The sequence below is a fragment of the Argiope bruennichi genome, chromosome 3, assembly GCF_947563725.1.
Source record: "Argiope bruennichi chromosome 3, qqArgBrue1.1, whole genome shotgun sequence".
Taxonomy (NCBI): Eukaryota; Metazoa; Arthropoda; class Arachnida; order Araneae; family Araneidae; genus Argiope; species Argiope bruennichi.
This window is the reverse complement of record NC_079153.1, coordinates 27,855,318-27,876,379: the sequence shown is the minus strand read 5'-3', so window position 1 is coordinate 27,876,379 and position 21,062 is coordinate 27,855,318. Positions and strand designations below refer to the sequence as shown.

The following is a 21,062-nucleotide window of genomic DNA, read 5'->3' as shown; positions in this document are numbered from 1 at the left end:
GAGCTCACCGACAGAAATGTATTCTGCAGGTTCTGAGAATTCAGTGATGAGTACAACGCTGGAAAATATCTCTAACCTAGAAAAACAGATTTTAGAACTAAAAGTTCACAGACAGACTAGAAATAAATTTCGCCAATCGGGTTTTCGTTAAGATAGGAGTCTTAGTCTGTGTAGAAAGAAATACAATCCCAATCGAACATTGAATTATTTTCATTTCAAATTTTGGAATAAATGTTACCCGAATAAATGCAAGATTCCATGTAGCTGGAAAGAATCGGAAAACTCCGAACAGCAGTAGTTTCGACGGCAGTTCTGCTACGAAGGAATTTAAAGATGGTCGTAATTACCGTTTATTTATTTTGGAATAAATGTTACCCGAATAAATGCAATAGTTCGTGCAGCTGGAAAGAATCGGAAAACTCCGAACAGCAGTAGTTTCGACGGCAGTTCTGCTGCGAAGGAATTTAAAGATGGCCGTAATTACCGTTTATTTATTTTGGAATAAATGTTACCCGAATAAATGCAATAGTTCGTGCAGCTGGAAAGAATCGGAAAACTCCGAACAGCAGTAGTTTCGACGGCAGTTCTGCTACGAAGGAATTTAAAGATGGCCGTAATTACCGTTTATTTATTTTGGAATAAATGTTACCCGAATAAATGCAATAGTTCGTGCAGCTGGAAAGAATCGGAAAACTCCGAACAGCAGTAGTTTCGACGGCAGTTCTGCTGCGAAGGAATTTAAAGATTGCCGTAATTATCGTTTATTTATTACCGATAAAACAACTGGTTTAGGCTTTCTTTTAGATAGTAGTGCTGATCTTTAGATTATCGCAGCCACATCAAACCATAAAGTATGTAATTTCTTTAAATTGTATGCTGCAAATGGGGCAGTAATACCCACATTTGGTTTTAAAATTTTAACTTTGGATGTAGGCCTACGTCGACCATTCCAGTTCCCTTTCGTAATCGCTAAAGTGGATCGAGCGATCTTAGGCGCAGACTTTTTAACCAAATTTAAATTACTTATTGATATAAATAACAGATAATTAATAGATGATGTTACAAATTTATCAATTTGAAGCCATATTACGTGTATAACAAGTGCCGATAGCATAAGCACGACCGATAAAAATTCTCAATATGCGGAATTGTTGTTACAATATCCGAATTTAACCGAACCAAATTTGTTAATTTCTGTCTCGGAACATAGTGTGAAACATCATATAGCTACAAAAGACCCCCTTGTTTTTTCAAAAGCTCGCCAATTAGATACAAATAAATTAAAATTAGCCAAACAGGAGATTTATGTTAGATAACGATATAATTAGGTCTCTATATATTTCTGGAATGATTAACGTATATTACATTTCAAATTAAAATGAAGCGAAACTAAAATCATGTCGACATATTTTTATTCCAAAACAAGCAACTGGTGTTGCCAATTATAAAAAGATAAATTTGCGAAAACAAAGATAATAATATAAAGATATAGCTGCTACAAATGTACAGTATGAGTGAAAATATAAGCGAATCATAAAAATTACTTGAGGGTGGCATTAAGGATATATCATGATGAAACTGCGAGGTGTATTAAATGACGACCTAAAAAATTATAAAGTAAATCTAATTGGAACAGTTCTCCATGATCAATTAGAAATTTTATCACGTTTATGATTTTTTTGGACGATGAATTATTTAGGGCTCTTTTGTACCTACGACTTTCTAGCGAAAATGAAGGCTTTTGGAGGTTCCATGAAAGAGTAAAAGGGCAGGATGTCGTAAAGCGGATAGGATCTCCGACTTCATCACAAGAGCAATACCCATCTTCTAATAAATGGAAAAAGTGAAGAAAGGAAGGGAATGGACCATGTCTTGTGATAAATAGGATTTCTTCATGAGTCCAGGAGAGTGGTTGCAATTTTACTGTTTTGATGACTTTATAAACAGAACACCAGTGTTTCCACTATCCCAAAGATTTTGCCATTTTCTTATAAATATTTCCTGGAGGCGCTGTTTAAGATGGCACCGGGGTTTTGGAGCTTTCATTGAAACATCTTAGATAATGAATGCTTTGCAGTTTTGAATAGGGATAGATATTTTATGTCAGACGAACTACATTCCTTTGCCATTTATTGTAAGAGAAACTAACTCATGTGTTGAAGTAACAAGTACAGCTAAATCTTTCATTTGCGCCATTAAATCTCCCTAAATTTACCAACTAATCCTGTTTAATCACCAGAGAGCAGCCTAAGAATCCCGGTGCTTTGATCATATTACAAATAATATGATAATTAAGCATATATTGAAAATAATTTGCATCTTATCAACAAGCCCAAAGTGAAATGTGGGTAGTTGGGTGAGTATGAAAAATAACATTAAGCCATTTTTAAATGATATATAACGAATTTAGTACGAATGAGTGTAGAATTAATTGAATGAATTTAGTACGTGTTAATAATTTTTAATACAGTTTAAATCGTACAATTTTAAACTTTACCCAAGTTAAGAAATGGCATTTGTTTCTAAAACTGACCTAAAGAACAACTCTATTTCCACTTTATAATGACAACAACTCAAGTGTAGGGAAAATGTATAATTCCATTTGACGATTTGTTCAAAATCTATGATAGATGGGCATTGGGTTGTAAGGATCAAGTGCTGCAAATCATCTTTCTTGCACAAAGACTTTTCGAGCTATCGTTTTCGCAGATAAGACGAACAAACATGATTACAAAATGCATTTTCTGAAACGGGGAATTCTTGGAGATTTGTCAACATTTTGTGTTTAAATTTATTGACGATTATAAAACTTTCTTTTTGTGTAAAAATAAATATATGAGTTTCAAAAACTGTTAAAATCATTTAAGCGAAAATGCAGTATTGTTGTATTTCGTAGAAAATATTGATATAATTTATTTTGATTGAATTTGATTGTGGATTTCCTTTTTTGTAGTTAAAAACGATGGAAGTAGTCTCCCCCAAACTTTCTAGCATACTCTCTCATAAAGGTGTCATCCCTGGGAACGTCTTGCATGGTATTGACGTACAATAACTACAAAGTATTAACTTTTGGGGTGAATTTAACACTTTAAATAAGTATTTTGTGTCATCCTTGGCGAGTTTTTTGAGATTAATCTCTGGTATGAGGTTAATAGTATTCAAAAACCAAATTTGTGCTTCAGATAAATTTTTCTCAACCGATTAAAACCAAAATTAGACACAAAACTGCACTTGTAGTCACAAAATCGCATAGCAAATTTGATACATTTTAGCATTGTGTTTTGGAGTTATCACTTTTATATGCTTCTGAAAGTAAAGAAAGACAGACGGTCAAATCCTTGTTGGATATGGCTCATAATTTGACAAGTGTATGCACTATAGATGTTAAAGCCGTGTATCGAATTTTATATATCTATTTCTGTTATTTTTTGTAATTATAGTGTTAACTTATATTCGAACAGCCGGACTTCCTCTGATCAGAATTTACTCAAAATATGATAGAAATCTTCAAATTTGGTGTAAAGACCGCATAACGAATTTCAACCGTCTAACTCAAAGAGTTTTTGTGTTTTCTTTGTCACAGACAGACATTTTCCAAAGATTAGTTTTACGAACTGAAGAAGGTCTAAAAGATGGAGATTCGTCAAACTCTCGAGTTCAGATTTTTTGACGATTACTATACTTTCCCTATACTACATATACAAGGATGTAAAAAAAGTCCCGAAGGGACTTTTCAAGACAATTGGACAATTTTAACCAAAAAAAGTGTCCAAAAAGGGTTTTATATAAAAGGATTCAATTGATATTCAGGATAATTAAATGATTATTAATGGTCACAATTAAAATTTAAATATATTCTTATTTATGTTCTTATCACTGGAGGAAATAGCGTTCTTAATTTGTGTTTCAAATATAAACTTCAGAATTTCAATCAATATTTACGTCAAGTGAGAGATGCTACTTTGGATTTAATGACTGTTATGACGTAAAGTAACCATCTACTGTATGCATTTATTATTTTGTCACAAAGTTTTCTTTCAAGAAACAAAAAGGCACTTCAATAAAATGTCTTTTTCCCATATAATTTATTGCAATTATTTTTCCCCATTAAAAGAAGTTTAAAATCCTATTCTAAAACATAATTTTAAATAATACTTCATTCTTTTCATGAGCTTAGGAAAACGAATAAATAAATTAAATATTTTTATTTCATAAATTTCAAATTCTGGCTTGAAATTCGGATACTTATTGAAAGTCAAATAGATCAAAAACACTTTTATTTCAGTTAGATTTCAGCTTATGTTCTGGTTGAAGAAAATAGTGATATATCTTGGATTGATCAAATACATTAAATAATCAAAAGTACAGCAAATTTGGATTTAAATATTTTTTCCAATTTTCTCTGTAAAACTCTCGGCAAACTACTTTTAATTTACTACAATAGAAAGAGATGCTTAAAATAATATTTTATTATAAAGATTCGCAGTATTATACAAGAACAGTTAGAGGACAAATCAGAGATCGATGAACGTAGAGAACGATTTCCACTCACCCCATTTCAAAGAAACCCAATAATAAGATGTAATATTCATCAATCATTTTAATGGCTGTGCATAGTAATTACATATGTTTTCATAAAAAAGTTTTTTTTAATAAAAATCCCAACTGTTGTTCCACTTGCCCCCTCAAGGGCTCATATCTTTTAAGTGAGCATGAGTATGTCAATGCCTAGGTACCCAGAGATTTTTTTTCTTCTTCTCACTTGGAGGTGTTTCAGCAGGAGCCACCCACTTGGGTGATTCAAGTCCCATAACTAGCTGGAGAAAGATTTTTAACGTCCGAGTCAGTGGAAAGTTATTTTCAGTTGTGGATCTTAGGAAGGCATTCGACATCTTTCTATTGGAGATAGTAAGTGAATGGTGACTGCCGATGTGGATTTAAAGTTCTGCATGAAAAGAAATGGTAATTTTTGAACTTTTTGTCAATGTTTAATGTTTGATAGTAAAGTGTGTTAACTTATTGCAGTTAACTGCATTGATTCAACCGAACGCAGAATGCTTTTGTAAGATGCAGAACATTCCGACTAAAAATCCGGATTAAAATGTTTCTCAATGACCAATTAGTAACTGTTCTGGAACTTGTTTCTCAGATGGGAGGCAGAAATTGCAACATTTACGAAATTGGGATTTTCAAGAGAAAAGTCGGCTCTGGGCAGTAGTTAGGACACTTGCTAACTGAAAATGAAGAATGTGGTAATGATATTTTTAAACTTGATGCTAAAGTGTAATAATTTGGTTATCGCCTGTAGTTTACTTCTCTGTATCAACAGAGCCCAGACTGTTTTACTAAGATGCAGAAAACCGAGTCTGGGTGCATGAATAAGTATATTTCTGAACAACAGTTCTGTGATTAATTGTTCTGGAGCTTGATGCACAGATAGGAAAAAGGTAAAGGTGCAAATTAACATGTAAGAAATTAGTATTTTTGTTAGTGTCAGTTTGGGAGATTGCAACATCGGGGAAGTGACAGACAATGGAGAAGTAGTGGGTAGGAGTCACATACTAGATTGGCTTTCAATCTAGTATGTATTCCCATCCGTTATTTTCCCATAACGTATGGGAATGGTTTATTGTTTCTACGTAAGTAGATTCCTAATTGATCTTTTCGGTGTGTAATTTTCAAAGTCACGCTATGTTGTTAGTAAGAGGGCGGTGAAAGCCAGACAGATTATCCAGTCCTGCGAGTGGACAATGTTAGCATATTTTTTGTACTAATAATTGGATCATTGTACGGAATTAGTTTAACGATAATGAGAATGATGACATCTTATTGTGAATTATTAGTTTGGTGAATAACCTCAGGAAAGAAGATTAGGGATGATGTCTAGAAGGTAGGTGCCTGCGTCTCAATTTACTGAGACTCTAGGTGTTGATGGAGATGTAGAGATCGGGATTTTCCTGACACTTCTGTTTGGAGACTAACCGCCATAAGCAAGGAAGCGGCTATCAGAAGATAACGAGACTGGCACGTGATTTTTTCGACATAGTGTGTCCCTGTAGAAGAAGAATGAGTTTGACTTCTTGAAAGACACTGTTTAAATCTGGAGAATTGGTTTTCTGGTGTAGCTCGAAAGGGTAAAATGCAATGGTCAACCACAATCCATCTTGCCGATTGTTTTACTGTCCTTAAAAGTATCAGAGAAATCAGCCGTAAATTTATTGCTGTTACACCCTTTTACTTCCTCCTGTACGTAGCACAGAGAAAGTATTATAACCGCAAAAAAACCCAAATACTAGATTTTGCTGAGTCCCCGCGTTTTAGACTTTCTTGAGTTCGAAAAACCCATTTCTGGAAAATGTTTGCCTGCGTGTATTGATAAATATAACTCAAAAACGCTTTGAGTTTAGAGTGATGAAATTTGTATAGGTCCTTTACACCAAATGTGTAGATGGTACTTTGGGATTATCTCGTCTATCTGTCAATGCTCGCGAAAATGCGCCAATCCTTTGACGCCACCATATTAAAAAGTAATTTTGCTTTTATTGGCCCAAAGCTACCTTTTGGCGAAAATGGTCGACGTGATAATTCCAAAGTACCGTGTAGATATTTATCAAATTTTTAGCAAAATTCGTTCAGTAGAAATCTGTTTGTACGGTTGTTCACATATAATTTAACACAATAACTACAAAACATTCATTGTTGTGATTTCATCAGTCATTTTCCTCTTCAGTATTCATCCTGCATGGAGCGGAATCGGCTGTTTTTCAGAAGAATTTAAGTCGACTTCAACAAGTTTGCTATTAAGACTCACATTTGTAACTTTAACCATATATCTAAATAAGTAATTCCTTCTTTGGTATCTTCTAACTGAGGTAGAGAAGGGGTAATCTAATTAGAAAAAAGATCTGAATCACAAGCAATTCAAGTGGCAGACAACATGTTAAGCTAGTTAAGATCGATTGCGACGTTTAAGAGGATGTCTAGCCCCATGGCAGTATAATAATGGTGCTAGGCTTAGTTAATGGCGCATCTGTCGATGAAGAGACGTATCTCCATAAGATAGCTCTCTACATGAAATGTTGATAATTGAATTCATTTTCCATATTTCTTACAGCCCGTGCATCTATTCATGGTGGTCCTGTTAGGCATTTTTATTTATATCCTCTTAATAAGGTTGAGTTTTACTTGCGATTTTGTCAAACCTTCATTTTATATATTAATTCTGAATTCCTCGGATTTTAATCTAAAGCATGAAGTACAGAAATTCAAACAGAATATAAAAGTATCGCACAAGAGCTCTATCAGGCTAGTTCTTTGTCTAAATTTAAATATTTTTTTTTCTCATATATATCATTCATTCATTGAAGAAGACCCTTTAAATAGATTTTGGGATGTATGTTCCTATTTATTCCAGTTTTTTAAGATTCACATCTAGAAATACTGTGTTTTTAGCAAATCATAAGAACTTAGCCAGTTTATTTGCAGTTATTTATTTTCGTTCTTGTTTTAAAATAATTTATTTATTATTTGAATATAGATCAATTCATTGAAATTTTTTATGTGCAGAGTTTTGCAAATTTTATAAATACTAAAAATACCAAGTGGTTACATGACCGTTTTCCAATGCATTTCCAATGTATCGGCGAAATACCGGTAGGTTTAGTGTTAAAAGCTTTTGAAGCCTAATGTGCATAATTTTACAATGATTAATTCTGAAGATAAGTTAAATGATTTTAATCATAATGTAATTTTTTATGGTGTGTTAATATTTCTTTATAATATTTTTATTCAGATTTTGAGATAAGTTAGCAGCATTTAATTATTCAATTTAAAGCAGGAATTTCTTAAATAATGTAATTAAAAGAATATTTTGAACAAAATTTAAATAGAAAGTAATTTATAATGAAGAGGATTTCAGAAAATTTTACAATAAACAAAGAAGAAACGTCTTGTAAATCTATTATTTTTCTATTTGAAAACAGCTATCTTTCCTACGCATTTGCAGTACTTTAGGAAAACTTCAGGTTATTTCAAGTGGAAATGAAAGAAATGGAAGATTGGTAATTGAACCACTTCAGGAAATGGCGCAATTGCTTGGCGTTCTCTTTTTTTCACTCGGACAAAACAAGAAGTTCCTTTTGTGACTATCAACGAATTTAAAACGGTTGATACAGTGCCAAACAAGAGTTTTCCCACGGTCTCAGATTGTCAGTAAAGCCAAGGTAGAAGCTCTTTACAGTAATAGCTTCTTCAAACTGTAAGATGGATGATACTGTTATTTTTATCGTTATTGGAACATTTTAGAGATGCAACCATTTTCTTTTATTTTCAACTTTTGAACAAGTTCTGATGCTATGTAATTTCGAAGGAAGTATATAAAATGGAAATATTTGCAGTTATTTCATACTTTTTTTATTTTAAAATAGTATATTTATTATAACTTTTATGAGTTGATTTCATTCTTTTACACTTTAGAACATATTTTTTAGAATAATAAGACTTTAGTTCGAACTCCAGTTTGCCGTATCTCAAACAAATCAATGTCCTTCCACAATGAATACTAATGCATAGTGAAATCTGTGTAGTTCAAATTTGTTTTCAACTCATGGCGAAAGATAATGATGAATTTTCAATCATAAAAAATCACTACGTTTGAAGTTTGAAGTGATACATTGGAATATCTGTTATAAGTTGATCTAATTTCTTTTTTTTCCTACTTACGAAAATATTTTATGAATAGGACTTTTATTCAAACTTTAATTTGTCATATGTCGAACAAATGAATGCTCTTCCATAATGAAATCTGAGTACTAATGTATAAAAAATTTCGTACAGTTCAAAATCTTTTCAATTCATGTCGAAAGATAATAATGAGTTTTTAATCATAAAAATCATTAAGTATGAAGTGATTTCATATCTATTATAAGTTGATGTATTTTATTTTTCCATTTAGAAAATATTTTTTGAATAAGACTTTTGTTCGAACTTTAATTTGCCCTATCTCAAACAAATTAATGTTCTTCCGCAATAAAGTGTATTGAATTGCATACAACTTAAAATTTTTTGAACTCATATCGAAAGAAAATGATGAATTTTAAATCATAAAAATCAGTAAGTTTAAAGTGATACGTTTGATAAAAATCTTTACTTTTGAATATCTATTATAAGTTGATCTAATTTTTTTCCACTTTAGAAAATATTTTATGAATAAGTCTGTTATTCGAAATTTTATTCGCCATGTCTCAAACAAATGAATGTTCTTCCGCAATGCATACTGATATATAGTAATACAGTTCAAAGTTTTTTCAACCCCTGCCAAAAAATAATGATGAATTTCCAATCATAAAAATCATTACGTTTGAAGGGGTTGCACATCATTAAATGAGCACGATACAAAATGACTTTAAAATAATTACCGTGAAATTATTTATCTAATTGTTAAATATCAAAAAACAGCATGTTCATGCAATTTTCATCCTTTAATTACCAAAATATTAAAACTCTGTCAATTCATCATAATTTTCCTTAAATTGTTCATTAAAATACATTATTATAAACATATCGAGTCTTTTATGTCTAAAAATTAATAATTTAAGAATTTAAAAAAAAAACGATTTTTTTTAATGTTTTTAAAGCTGTTTACTGAACAAATACTTGTACAAGCGAAAATCTTCTTGATTATATGTAAAAACTGTTATCAATTGATACAATTCCTTTAAATTATGTAATTTAGGCAAACGAAGATTTAATTGAACCTGCTTAAAATTATTGCTTAACTTGTGTAGAAATATCAAATCTCCTTGAAAGCGCGACATATATATTACATATTTGCGCATAAAATAATTTGAAAGTAACACTTCTGTTAAAATTTTTAAATAAAATTACTAAAAAAAAACTTCCAGACCATTTTAAATTGAAGTAGGTCTTCTTCGCTCTGTAAATAACATGAATTTAAATTTTCATTACCAATCAGAGTGATTTACTTCGTTATATTAGATATTAAATATATTGCTTCCAAGGATTATTTAATATTTCAAAATAAATATAATAAATATGAAACAATAAAAAAGTAGAATTCAATTTTTAAAATTAAACAGAGAGATTAGAAATCGTACGCACGTCGTTTTGCTCTTAAAGAAAAGAAGAAAAAACTTCAATTTTGCCGTTTTATATTTGTTTAGAAATATTCCCTAATTTTTGACATGAGTTTTTTTTTCTTTTCATTTTCTATCATAAAAATTGAAAATTACCTAATTACCTAAATTACTTAATTTGTGCAAAAACTAGATTTGAACATTTAATAGAACTAAAACACATCGAATTACATATCGTAGATATATAGCAAGCAAATAGTGATCCAGTCAAAATAAAAATAAGCTAACTGAATTCAATGATGTGATGGATTCTTGATTCAATTGAAATATTATCCCTAAACATAAATATTGTATTTATCAATCTTTGTGTAAAATATATTATATACTGATGATATTATAATATATTTAATTTTTCTTGGTAAAAAGATCAGATTTTAAAACAACAAAAACCATTTGCTCCTTTCTCTTTTAATTAGAGTCCTTTTAGTTGCAGACTGATTACACCATATATTTAACGTCGAAATATTTTTATGTAAAATTATGTCTTATTGTTGCCACAACCTATGTACTAAAATAATAATGCTCAGAAACAAAATTTAAGACGCATTTTCCAAAGGATAAAATAAATATAACAAAATAATATCTTCCGATGAAATCCTTTGCAATTACCGAAATTCCTAATATAATTTCAACACCAAACAAATTTGTGCAGTTTTCACATTCTTACATATATTCAACTTAAATATACTTATTATTTATTTGAGATTTTTAATTTAATTTAAAGAATATAATTTTCAAAAAAATCAAATACATGCTTTTTTTTTTTTTTTTTTTTTTTACTTTTTTAGTCACAATTTTTTTCAGCACAAAAATTCTTATTCCTTCAGAATATTAAAAAGAAATTCCCTTCCATTTGTCATATAAGAAATATACTTACATTCTGGAAAAAATATGGCAGCACATGTAACAAGTGTTGCAACAGCAATTACGACAGGAACCATACTGAAGCATACTTTCTTCTTGCTGCATTTCATAGCTGATCACAGACGGGGAAAATAATACCTGAAAATTTAAAAAAAAAAAAATTAATTTGCCAGATTTTGTCGCTAAATAATAATTAAAAATTATTATTCGAAAATGCTGTAGTTTTTGTTTTCATAAAAAAGGAATAGTAAAAACAAAGAAGCTTTTAAGAAATTTCTCTTATTAAAACTAATGAAAGCCTGTTTTCAGCTTTAAAAATACAAATTATTTTCATTAACAAAAGCTAGAAGTCAGAACAAAAGCGAAATTTTTATCAATTTCTCTATATCTCTCTATATCTATCAGGCAACAAAAATTAAAGAAATAAATTGATGTTTGAACAAAATTCAGCAATTTAAACAATACTCATTTCGAATGTTTGTTCGATAGCATTATTGCGTGCGCGTATTATTTTTTTTTAATCCTAAAGACCGTTGGTAATTTTTTTTTCGCTTGGCTGATCTTGTGTAATTATGCTTCAGCTTTGATGACATCACATCCGGATTTCATCATCAGCACTCGGATAAATTAGTCCCTTTTATGTAAGACCATATCTCAAGACATTTTAAAGGCTTTCTATCAGTGACATTAAAATATATATTTAGAATATATATTTCATGAGTTCAGTTTGATCTGAAATTGTTTAAGGAGCCAAATGTACTCACATATTTATTAACAGTCATAGGAGGAATTCGCGAATTCCTCTTTTTCATTAATTTCATTTAATGGCTGTTATACCTATTATTTGTCTATTTGTCCGCTATAATTAATTAATTATAGCGGATAAATTAATTATAGTGTCTGTAATTAAGTGTGTTTTCGATATGAAATATTTTTAAATTTTAATATGGTTCGAGATACCATCTATCGTTGACTTTATTGTGTAGTCCCCTAATATGACTCGTTTTGTGTTTAGTTTCGTAAAGTAGTGAATTAGATCAAATATGCTGTCTCGAACTCTTCTCTTTGACGAATTGGTTCTAAAATTTGATAAATATCTACAGTTCGGTGATATCATGCGCCACATTTCATTTATCTGTCTCATATAGTTGCAGAATTATCATGGTCGTTTATCTAAGAACAGACAGATTGATCAACAGCCAACCTGTGCTGTCTATGTGTATGATCCGAAGTTTCATGTAAAGCTCTGCATTTCTGGAGATAAAAGCATATACTAAATTTTCTACAGTTGTGCATTCAAACATTATGCTCTCACGCGTGTAGAAAGATCGATTTTCCTTTGGCGGATTTTCGTTCAAAAATATTTACATTTGTTCTTTTATATTGCTATATTTAAGTTTTGAATTTTTTTAAAAAATTAATATGAAATTACATTTTATATTGTTTCTAAATAAAAACTCATTTTTCATGCGAAATTTTATTTCTACGGAAGGTTTCTATTCTTCTTTCAATTTTAATATCTGTACATCCAAGTTTTTTTAAATATATCATTGTGACTTCCATTTCTTGAACATTTTAATTTAATCTAAATTTTTTTTCATGTCAATAAGCACTATATTTGTAAGGATAGAATTTAATAATCTAGTTTTCATTATCCTATCTATGGGTTTGAATTCTAAAATTTTGCTTAGTTGTATGCATCAGCAATAATACTACTTTTTACCTTTTTAAAATCTTTATTATAAATTTATTAATTAATTTTAATCAGTGCTTCCTTTTTATTAATTCAGGATCAAATTGTCAATTCATTTCATTAATTTTGATGAAAATTCCTACAATTGGCTTAGGGGGTTTCTTAATTTTTAAAAAGTAAGACAGCAAAAAGCATTTTGATGGAAAATTTTTATTAATAAATGAACTAATTGAATTACAACAATTGATTGACAATTTGTATCCTATAAAACTATGCATGAAATGAACTGATCAGCAAGCAATAGCTTTATAAATCATTTCAAAAGCGAACAATTTTAGAATACTGTTATGTAGTGGAATAAAAGTAAGTAAGTGGAATAAAAGGATAAAGTGTAGTTTAATAAAAGTAATAAAAGTGTAAAAAAACAGTGTAAATTTAAAGAATTGAATAAAATAAATATAATTTTATATAATAAAACAAAAAAAAATTATCGTGACAGATTGATTGACTTTTTAAAATTATTAAAAATATTTGATAGATGAATTAAAATTTTAATACACAAACATTCCGAGAGTTATTAATTTTTCTGATATGTACTGTTTAATAACTGATATATAATCTAATTTTCAATTAGATCATGCTTCAGTTTTCTAAGTTAAATAATATTTCACTGAAAAAAAAATTCAGCTTTTCTACGTTAATACGTTTCAAAAAGGAAGTAAAAAATAAAATGGTTAAATCGCCATTTTAATTAAAAAAACTGAATTCGTTAAATTTTTCAAATAAAAGTTTCTAGCAATAGATTAATAAAAAAAATCAAATAATTTCTATTAATAAAAAATAATCAGATGACTTGATCTTTTGCAGAAACATGGGAAATGTTACAGATTTTAATATGATATTCAAGTACAATAAAGAATTTGCGTACTTTTATACAATAAGAGTGCACAAAAGATATTAAAATATGATTGAAATGGAAATGATATTTAAAAATAGGACAATTTATTCTTTTAAATACGAGAAATTAAGAATTGAGAAGAATGAATCCATACTATGAACCTAAATCTCCGGAAAAGAACCTCAGTGGATTTTACAGAAGAATTTCTTCACACTTGGATCCAGACCCTAATTAAAGTCATTAGAGCATGGGTAACATCCATATTAGCATAAGACATCCCATGATATATCCTCAATGCTATTGATATTCTGAAGTGTCGGCCAATATCGTGAAAATATTGTAACAATGTTGTGGGACAATTTATGCTAATTAGAGCATTCTCCTATGAGATTCTACTGTATTTATAAGTCAAAATTAAGAGATAAATACTCTTAGCTCTAATAATTGTATCAAAGTGCCGTTCGAATATTTATTATAAATTTAGTATCCTCTGTGATAATAAGGATCTTTTTCTTTGAAATTCTTCAGAATTTATAAACAAAAATTGCGAAAAGAATACTCTTGGCTTAAATAATTTTATTAAAATACCGTCAAATATTTATTATAAATTTAGTATCCTCTGTGATAATAAGGATCTTTTTCTCTGAAATTCTTCAGAATTTATAAACAAAAATTTCGAGAAGAATACTCTTGGCTTAAATAATTTTATTAAAGTACCGTCAAATATTTATTATAAATTTAGTATCCTCTGTGATAATAAGGATCTTTTACTCTGAAATTGTTCAGAATTTATAAACAAAAATTGCGAGAAGAATACTCTTGGCTTAAATAATTTTATTAAAGTACTGTCAAATATTTATTATAAATTTAGTATCCTCTGTGATAATAAGGATCTTTTTCTCTGAAATTCTTCAGAATTTATAAACAAAAATTGCGAGAAGAATACTCTTGGCTTAAATAATTTTATTAAAGTACCGTCAAATATTTATTATAAATTTAGTATCCTCTGTGATAATAAGGATCTTTTTCTCTAAAATTTTTCAGAATTTATAAACAAAAATTTCGAGAAGAATACTCTTGGCTTAAATAATTTTATTAAAGTACCGTCAAATATTTATTATAAATTTAGTATCCTCTGTGATAATAAGGATCTTTTTCTCTGAAATTCTTCAGAATTTATAAACAAAAATGGCGAGAAGAATACTCTTGGCTTAAATAATTTTATTAAAGTACCGTCAGATATTTATTATAAATTTAGCGTTCCCTATTTGCATTAATGATTAGTTCTTACATTTATTTTCCTATGCTAGGATCGCGGAAAGTAGTTCTTCTCAAAGAATGATTGTAAATGGGAAACAAATTTCAAAAACTCTATTTCAATGGGATGAAGAATGAACGAATTTACATATATAGAATTGTGAATTCCCTATTCAATGATGTGGAGTTTAGAAGTTTTTATATCCATGAATTATATTTTTTAAAAAAGATTCGATTCCATTAATGAATGAATAACAAGTATAACGTTCAACTCACCTGAATATCTGCCTTCCTCGTTTTCATTCACTTCATTCCTCAACTGCAAAAGCTTCGCGCCAAATGATAATGGACAGACACTCCTAAAAGCATTTATTTCCACCTTCAATTGGACAGAATGAACGCATTCTGACCTTGAGACATATCCGTTCTTGGACGTCATCTTGCATTCTGCATGCCGTCCCGGAATTCGAATCTGAATAAACTGAATAATCTTTGCTTTAAGGGGTAGGGATTACTTCGAGGGTCAGTGATGACAGAAAACAAAAACACTTTCAGGATACAGATGATAAAAGTCGGGTAAATATTCCTCAGAACAGTGCAATAAACTCTTAGTTACACAATATAGAAGAAACCATATAAAAGAAGATATCTTACTCTTTTATGTTTTTACAAGAAATGATGTTTACCCTCTTCACTACGAATATATTTCAGCTCCTAATTAAATCATACATCCTATTTGTGAAATTTATTGTTATTCCAATCTCTATAATAACATAAAGAACACTTGAGATATTGAAACTTTACCAAACGATTTTTGCGTTTTAAGCCTTTTACGGGCCGTGGGAAGTATGCTTCCCACCAAATTTATCAATCTTCGAATGAAGTTATATAGATTGGAATAAGTTCTGACGTATTTTTCAGTAAGACAGAAACTTAGAGACTTCAGTTCCTTATCTCACATAAAATGCCGTGTTCTTATTTGTTACTTAATTATTAATTAACCAAATTAATTAATTAATCAAATTAAATTTATCTAATAAGTTAAATGAATCACTTTTCTTATGCCAATCTCAATCCTAAAAATATTTTAATATACCATGACTAGAAAAAAAATGGCCTTTTAAAAGGTTAAAAGATGAAATGCTATTACTTAATTTCATATTCAAATGCTAAAAATTCAATAATTCGATACACTTGTCAGATACATCTTTATAGCACAAGAGGTTAAGGAAAAATGAAGTAGCCAAATATAGCACATCATTAAAATACATATAAATCAGTAAATTGATTATTACTAACTTCATATTACTAAATGCGCTACTACAGACAGCTGTATAAAAGAATTTTTTTTTTTTTTTAACACAATAACACATTTCGAAAAATACTATCTCAGAAATTTTCTATAACGTTTCATAAAAATAGCCTTATCTCAAAATGTGTATTTAGATTGCTTTGCACTGAAAAACTGCATCTAATTATACATTTCTTTGGAAGCTTTAAATACTTGAAAAAAACATTCTTTCTAAAAATTTCACATAAGTTGTTTTCATCTCTATTTAGGAGAATTTAATGCATCTACAAATAGAAAAAAAGAAGAAGAAGAAGAAAAAAAAAAAAAGAAAAAAAACATTATTCCTAAAAATCAAACTAAATCTGAGATGCATATAAAACGTGAATATTCTCGTCTCAAATTTCTCATATATTTTCATAAAACAGAACACTTTGTTAATTAGATTATAGTTTAGAAAACAAAATGTAGAATCATTTTGGTTCGCTTTTTATGGACAGATTTGATTTAAAACCTGATAAAGATATAGAATTTTATGATCAAAATCACATATCACAATTCATTTATCTAATTCTGTGGTTCTTGAGTTATTATATTCAGAAACTCAAAAAAAAAAAAAAAAAAAAAAAAAAAAAACAGAAGACAAAGAAGTCATCAGTTTAGAGAGTTGGTCTTAAATTTTCTACGATCGTCAATTCTGATTTAAAGAACACAAGTAGAATATCGTTTCTCTGTTTTTGAGTTATATAGTCTTCACAATCCGGTTGACAGACATAATTTTTATGATTTCAGATAAAGGAATATTTAGACTAACGAAATTCATTAAAATCTTGAATCTAATTACTTACCAGCTGTAATTACAATAAGTATTCGGGATTCATTCTTTTTATATTTCGTATTCACTGCCTTCGGCAACTAGTTGCTTCGCTTGTTCAATGGTTGATAAAAATTTCAATTAAATATTTTATGTGATTTTAATGTTTTTTATATTTTTTATAGTGTTTTTTTTTTTTTTTTTTTTTTTGTATACTGAGAGAAAGTATAGTAATCATCAAAAGATTCGAATCACGAGATATAACGACTTGTCACGTTTCAGACCTCCAATGAATAAGAAAAATACATTTTCGGAATGATGACTGTCTGTGACTGATTAGAGCTGAACGGATGAAATTTGCTATATGGACTGTATATAAAATTTCTAAAATTTCCGTGGTTCTATCCAATTCCAACTTTCCATTTTATCCAATTTGAACGAAATCCACTTAAAGGAAGACTATCTGTCCGGCTGTCCGAGTACTGATATTTGCAAAATGAAAAGGACTAGGTGAATAAAATTTGTGGCATATATTTATTATCTAAAGAGCATATGCGTATCGAATTCCGAACCAAATCCGTCAAATACCTCAACCCTCATTTCGTTTGTATTTTTTCATACATGTAAAAACTAATAAAATAAATAATTGAAAATTGAGAACTGATCTTGTGACTACAATTGCAAATTTCGGTTTCAATCGGCCAGAAAAGTTGTCCGAAATACATATTAGATTTTCTAGTACATTTGTCAGGGATTAATAACTAAAAAAAAGTACGTTAGTTTGAATAAAAACGCTAGATTAATGCAAAAAAAAAATCGATATTTCGTAATTACTATTTCCGAATGATTATGCAGGTAATACTCAAATAACCGTTTTTTTACCATTCTACAAAGTTTACAGCTTTTATGTGTGAAAATAAAAGTTTGTGCACTCGCAGCCTTACGTAGATCAACATTTTTATACTGGGGTGGGGGTGGTAACATCTTTAATAGAGAGTATGACCGAGTTTTTAAAAAAAATAAAAAAAACTTACACCGCTGGATGTTTTTTTTTTTTTTGTCTCCCTCTCTCTCTAAGTGTGTGTGATAATCTTTTCAAATTGGGTTATATTGCACAATATAATCTTTGTTTAACTATTTTCGAAAGAAAATACATAAATCGCTATTAAATGAAAAGATACAGGAAGAGTATGTAACAAACGACACACAGAGCAACAGACAACATTTTGATGCAACAATTGAAACCACTAATGACATATGACATTAGTAGTTTCACAACGTTTAACGATCACATACAAAAATTTAAGAGCAAATTATTTAAATAAATACTTTTCAATAGAAATACATACAATACTTTGGCTTAACACTTTTGTAATCTTAGCTACTTAGCTTTCAGCTAAAGTAAGGTTTTTTAAAATTTCTGACTTGGTTTCAATAAAATGCATCGGTGCTCGGAGGTTGTCGTGTGTCTCTAAAATAAACTTAAAAAAAGATATAAATTAAAATTTAAGTTATTTTACAGCACACTTTTTTCTACTCAATCCAGATCAGCAGTTTTAACTAAAGTTATAATCAAATTATGTACTTTTAGCTCGATCCACTTTTGAATTATTGTGGATAGACTTTATTCATTTTTTTTAAATTTAGAAATGTGTTTAATAAAGATATCTATGAAAATCTCGAAGTTGAATCCTTTTTATGATTATAATTCTTCTGTATGAATACACAATATTATCAGAAATTAATAAAGAGTTCTTTTCCAATGTTTAATATTGTTTCATAAAGTATAAAGAATGTAGTATTTCTTTGGTTATTTGAGGTTAAACTTATAAAAATTGTCTGTAAATAATTGTAAATCTGTAAAAAAAATTTCGCTTCAAACTGCACACACACTCACATTAGTTTTCAGGAATTATTTTTTTCAGATAATTTTTAAATTTTAATCATGAATATGTAAATGGTGCTTTTTATTTCCATCATTTTTGAAATAATTACGTCATAAGATTGCGAAGAATGAAATGCGTCATATTCTCAGAGAAAAGCAAACATTATTATTCGGAAGCAATTCACTTAATTCTACCAACGTAAAAGAAGCGTCATTCTTTCCTGTAATAGAAAGTTTGGCGGGGGGAAAAAGAATAAATGAATTCTACAGCTCTAAAAATAAATATATTAAAACCATTTTCTTTCTTACTCCCAGTATAAAATGATTTTGAAACAAGTTTTTTACTATACTGAGGAAGATTCTTTAAAAAAACAATGTGTTTAAAAGCGATTTTTAGTAAGAGATAATCGTTATATTATAGATTTTTTAATTGAATTTTGTTAATTCTATCAAAAGTGACAAAAATAAATATAAAAGATATTTTATGACAATTATTCATCTATCAGACGTTTTTGGCCTACTGACTTATCAGGAATGTTTATTGTTTTTAATACTAATTGTACATATAAATTCATGATTTCCTCAGAAAATACATTTAAGACTCGTATTGTGGAAAACATTAAACATTTATTTCTATAGTCTCACACCTGTTTTGTTTATTGTACACAGAAATTTTCCTAGATCCAAATCCCATGGTATCATATGTCATTAAAACTTAATCTTCCGAATGATCTATCTTTTAATTCAAGGTTGCCTTTTGAGATATTATAACTTGATTTCCTTTTGCCTTATTTAAATTGCCAGAAATATTTGGCAGATTTTTTTTTCCACATTTGTCAACAATGGAAAAAAAAATCACTTATTTAATGAAAAAATAAATACAATATGAATTTCATTGCAGCAATAAAAATATTGTTAGAAATCATGGAAAAAATATTTTTAAAAAACTATTACATTTTAGAAAAAATAATTTGTGCCAATTAAATTAGTACAATTAAACAAAGAACAAATTACTTAAAAATTTTTTTTTTCGGAAATTAAAATTTTTGGATGTTATTGCAGAAAATCTCCAAATTTCAAAAAATTTATAATAAATTCAAATTTTATTTGATATTTAAAAAAAAAAAATCCAAACCACGTTTCAGGCCTCCTCGAATACCCCCATTTTTTGCAGCATCTCTGCAAATCTGTTTGTTTCTAAACACAATAACTCAAAATCGCTTTGAGCTAAGCGACTGAAATTTGGTACAAGGAACTGCGAACAAATTCGTATCTTTCTATCAAATTTTGAATGAAATCTTTTAGCAGGAAGTTACTCTGCCTGGCTATTCGAGTATAAGTGAACTCAAAAACTACCAAACGCGTAGTGCTAGGTAGATAAAATTTGGTATACAATTTAAACATCTAAAACAAAGGTGCTTGTCATTTTGTGAACCGATTTCGCCAACGGTTGATCGTTTGTACTTTCACATGCATGTAAACGCAATAACTTATAAACGCAATGATTAAATGAATGAAATTCAGTGTATTATCTTGTGATTACAACTCTAGTTTACTGTCAGAATTTTCTGTTAATCGACCTAAAAAAAGGCATCCAAAATGCACATTATTGAGATATATTCTGTAAAAATTTTAGATTTACACCAAAGATATATATTTCGCAATTATCGTTCAATAATGTCAGGCGACGTACTCGCAACCTTGTCCAAAATACGGGAGGATGGTAATATAAGACGTTTATTGGAGAGAATGCAAGAAAATTTCCGGATGACCACTCCCACTGTTTAATTTTATAATATCTAAGCATTTTTGAGTTATTAACTTTCAAGTAACTACCGTTACAATTTAACTTTACAAGTATATAAAATAATGGGATGAAAATTTATATTTCGCTGTAAAATTTAACATTTATTTCTATAATATAATGCGAGATAAAATAATTTTTCATTGATGCATTACCTCCCCAATTATAGTTGGTTGATTTTTATTACATGCGTTAGTACCAAAACTTTTTCTACAGAAATCAGAAGAAATATCCAGTATATTGTCATAATAATGTTTTTATAAACAAGTCTCAACTCTACAGACATTCAATTGAATTTTAACTTTTTCCTGCTTTTTTCATTAAAAATCAAATATTTGAAATTATGAACGAGCTGAAACTACCAAGTACATGAACAAAAGGAAGTGAACAAGCACAAGGCTCATA

At 29.0% G+C, this 21,062-nt stretch overlaps 1 protein-coding gene across 1 annotated transcript in view; it reads right to left on the bottom strand.

The window, feature by feature from the left end:
* LOC129964207 (neprilysin-11-like) overlaps positions 1–15,271 on the bottom strand; it is a 73,196-nt gene extending 57,925 nt beyond the window's left edge. Inside the window, exons 1-2 of the mRNA XM_056078926.1 lie at positions 15,143–15,271; positions 11,032–11,156 (exon numbers count right to left, since the gene is read on the bottom strand). Of these exons, the coding sequence (XP_055934901.1) occupies positions 11,032–11,128 (97 nt within the window). The 5' untranslated portion in view covers positions 11,129–11,156; positions 15,143–15,271. The remainder of the gene's footprint in view (positions 1–11,031; positions 11,157–15,142) is intronic.
* Between the last annotated feature and the right edge of the window lie 5,791 nt (positions 15,272–21,062).